The 3000-nt window shown below is 65.7% G+C and overlaps 1 protein-coding gene across 1 annotated transcript in view; it reads right to left on the bottom strand.

Moving 5' to 3' along the window:
• Positions 1 to 1887: 1887 nt before the first annotated feature.
• H696_03769 (hypothetical protein) overlaps positions 1888 to 3000 on the bottom strand; it is a 3815-nt gene continuing 2702 nt past the window's right edge. Inside the window, exons 11-13 of the mRNA XM_009497627.1 lie at positions 2814 to 2923; positions 2563 to 2693; positions 1888 to 2371 (exon numbers count right to left, since the gene is read on the bottom strand). Coding sequence (XP_009495902.1) covers positions 2257 to 2371; positions 2563 to 2693; positions 2814 to 2923 — 356 coding nt within the window. The 3' untranslated portion in view covers positions 1888 to 2256. The remainder of the gene's footprint in view (positions 2372 to 2562; positions 2694 to 2813; positions 2924 to 3000) is intronic.

The raw sequence follows: 3000 nt of genomic DNA, 5'->3' as shown, positions 1-3000 counted from the left end.
CCCTTCTTCCCCGCCCGGGCGCCAGAGGAGGGTGCGGAATCAAAACACCACAACAAAAACCAGCCGCCGCCACCGCCGCTGCTGCCAGAGGCGAGAGCGACAAAGGCATGCCCCACTTCGCACGCCAGGCCCCCAGCTGCTCCCCGGAGGGGGGGGGGGGGGATAACAAGGCACCAGGGGGCCAGCGCACGGGCACACGTACATGCGCACTGCACTTGCGCCTGCTCCTCACATTCGCACCCGGCGCACCCCCGCCCCCGCCCCCAGTCCAGGACGCCCCCCTTTTCCCCCGAGCCCCCCTTCGGCTTCCCGGGCCAGCCCCTATCCGGCACGAGGGAGGGAGGCTGGGCGAGCATATTTCCTAGGCGCTGACGCCGCCCGCAGGCCCGCACGCCCGCGCGCCCGCGCGCCCACCTGAGAGCATGCCCTGTTGATGTGTGCCCTCCGGGGAAGGGGAAAGGAGAGATCGGCCTAGTCGACCGGGCAAGTCGCCGAACTCGGGGGCAAAGTAAAGGCACCGAACGGAGTCAGGATCCGCCGTGCGCGCGCGCGCGCGCGCACACACCCGCCCGGGCAATCAAAACAAGCGGCCTCCTCGCGTGCGAGTCTTTCTGGAAACGCCGGTGTGCCCGGTAGCCGATCCACCGGAGCCGGTGGCCGCTGCGAGGCATTCCATCCACCCTCGGGGTGCCGTTCGGGCCGGCGTGCTCTCAACTACACATACGAGGGATCGTGACACGCCCGCCGTGGTGCCTTGCTAGCTTGGGACTCGCCGTCCCCCCTCCCCGGGGGCCGTCTCCGGCCCGGTGCGCCCCGACGCTCGGTCGGAAGCCGCACCGGGCCCGGTCCCCGGCTCTCCCCTTTTGCGGGTACTCCGGAAAGCCCGGCAGGGAGCAACATTTTCGTATTGCATATCCAGCCCATAATATTTAATGACCCTTTTCCCGTTCTCATCACCCCAGCGCTTCTTCCGCCGGGTCGGTACAGGCACGCGGATTTTCGCCGCTCAGGGAGAAGCGGGGAGAGCTGAGGCCCAATCATTGTTGCCCCTGCCTTCCACCCCCCGCTGGACAGCCGAGCGAGGCCGGGCATTCCCGGCTGGCTGCCCGGATATTCGGGATGTGCATGCGTGCGGGCGCGGGCGATCGACCTCGTCTCCCTCGCCCCGCGCCTGTTCAAATGGATCCGCTATGCTTGAGCAGGCTTCCGCCTCTCCCCCGCCACCCCGGGGGGGGGGGGGCGAGGAGTGGCCGGCCCTTTGCACAGGAGGGGCGAGAGGAATCCACCCGGGCCCACATTCCTGGGGCCGGCCTCCCCCTGTGTGACCTTGTCTCCCCTCTCGGAGTCGCGCTCGGGCGCTCGACAAGCGGCCCCGTCGCCCCCTGCAGGCGCCCAAAGGAGAGACCTTCGGCACAGGGTTCGACCGTCTTGACGCTGGCTCTCGCCTGCTGGTGGCTCGCTAACGAGCAACCTGGCAAGGGAGCGGGGGCGGGGGAGAATGCCACGATCTCTAGATTGGCAATTGCATTGCAGAGTAATGCCGGCCGGCCGGTTTACTTGCCCCACCCCGCACCCAGCTCGCAGGCCCCTCCTCTTCGGGCTTGTCATGTCAGCGCAGCCCATCCACGCCCGAGACCTAGGGTTTACATTTCCCCCGGCCGCTCCCTGCCCTGCCTTTCACCGGCCCCCCATCTCCAGCGACTGCGGGCAACGGCGCTTCGATACGTTCTCCGCGCCCGGGCCTCGCGCTCGCCCCCCCCCCCACATTTCGGCCCTGGGTGGCCCTCTTGTTGCGGGTGCCATTCCCGCATAGGAGCCAGACAATCTTGTCTGCGCCCCGCGTCCCGAAGAACCGGCGAAATCCGAGCCCCAAACCCCAGTTCGTTAGGGTATAGCGTCCATTCCAAGAGAACGTCATTCCAAAAAGCACATGATACATACACATGTTTGCGACCAATGGTGCTACATTCTCAGCATTCTGGGACCGAGGTCAGAGTATATTTCGGGGGGCATACATGCTTGTGTGTGCGTGTGCGTTGTGTGCGTGCGTGTGCGCGCGCGTTCTGTGTCTGCCTTTTGTCGGAGAAGCCGGGCACGCTCTTTGAGCACGCCGCGTCAGGCGCTCCCCTTTTTGTTCCTCCACGCCGTGGCCCTTTTCTGGCCCGGATGGCAGGGGAGATGAAGAAAAGACGGTGCGCCATCGAGCAAGATGCATGGTTGGTGGTGAAATGGCCACGCACATTCGGGCCGGGCTCTTCACTTCTTGATGCCGAAGAAGACCAGCAGCCCGGACCAGAAGCCCGGAGTGGCAGTCTCGATGCGGTACACACAGGCAGCCATGGCAGCAGCCAGCACCAGATACATGATGGAGCTGTATAGTGTGCGTGTTTGTCGGAGGGGGGGGGGGGCGGGGGAGCAGGCGCTGTGAGTCGGCACCGGATGTGGCTTCGGGTGGCAAGGGGCCGAGAGCTGCCCGCTGCCACTCCTCTCTCTCTCTCTCTCTCGCATTGGTGGGGGAAGGGCAGGGGAAGGGGGAAATTGCTGCGCGCAGGGACAACGCACCGACGGGTGGCCGGCTTGCTGAGCCAGATCTTGAGGGGGGAGGGGACCTTCTTGGCAACCAGAAGGTTGATCATGGTCATGGAGAACTCCGGGAAGGGCGGGTAGCGCAGAGCGAGGATCTTCTCGACAAACTGGGAGCGGGACCAGTAAACGTAGGCGACCAGAGGGGGGCCGAGGGGGGGGGGGAGGAAGCAAGGTTAGCATCACAACCGGGGCGCGACAGCACAAAACAGAGGGGGAAAGGCACGCACAGTGGGGCCGGTGATGTAGGCCTTGTCGTGGGTGAAGGTGTCAAAGGAGAACTTGCCGTGGTAGCGGCCCATGCCGCTGGGGCCAACACCACCGAAGGGAAGAGCCGGGGCTACACATGGGGTCGTGAGTGTCGGGCACCAAATGTGGCGTGTGTCTGTGTCTGTGTGTGTGTGGGAGGGGGGGCGT

Source organism: Fonticula alba (assembly GCF_000388065.1).
Source record: "Fonticula alba strain ATCC 38817 unplaced genomic scaffold supercont2.6, whole genome shotgun sequence".
In the NCBI taxonomy this organism is placed as follows: domain Eukaryota; order Rotosphaerida; family Fonticulaceae; genus Fonticula; species Fonticula alba.
Note: the sequence above shows the minus strand (reverse complement) of the source record. Positions and strands in the feature narration are given on the sequence as shown.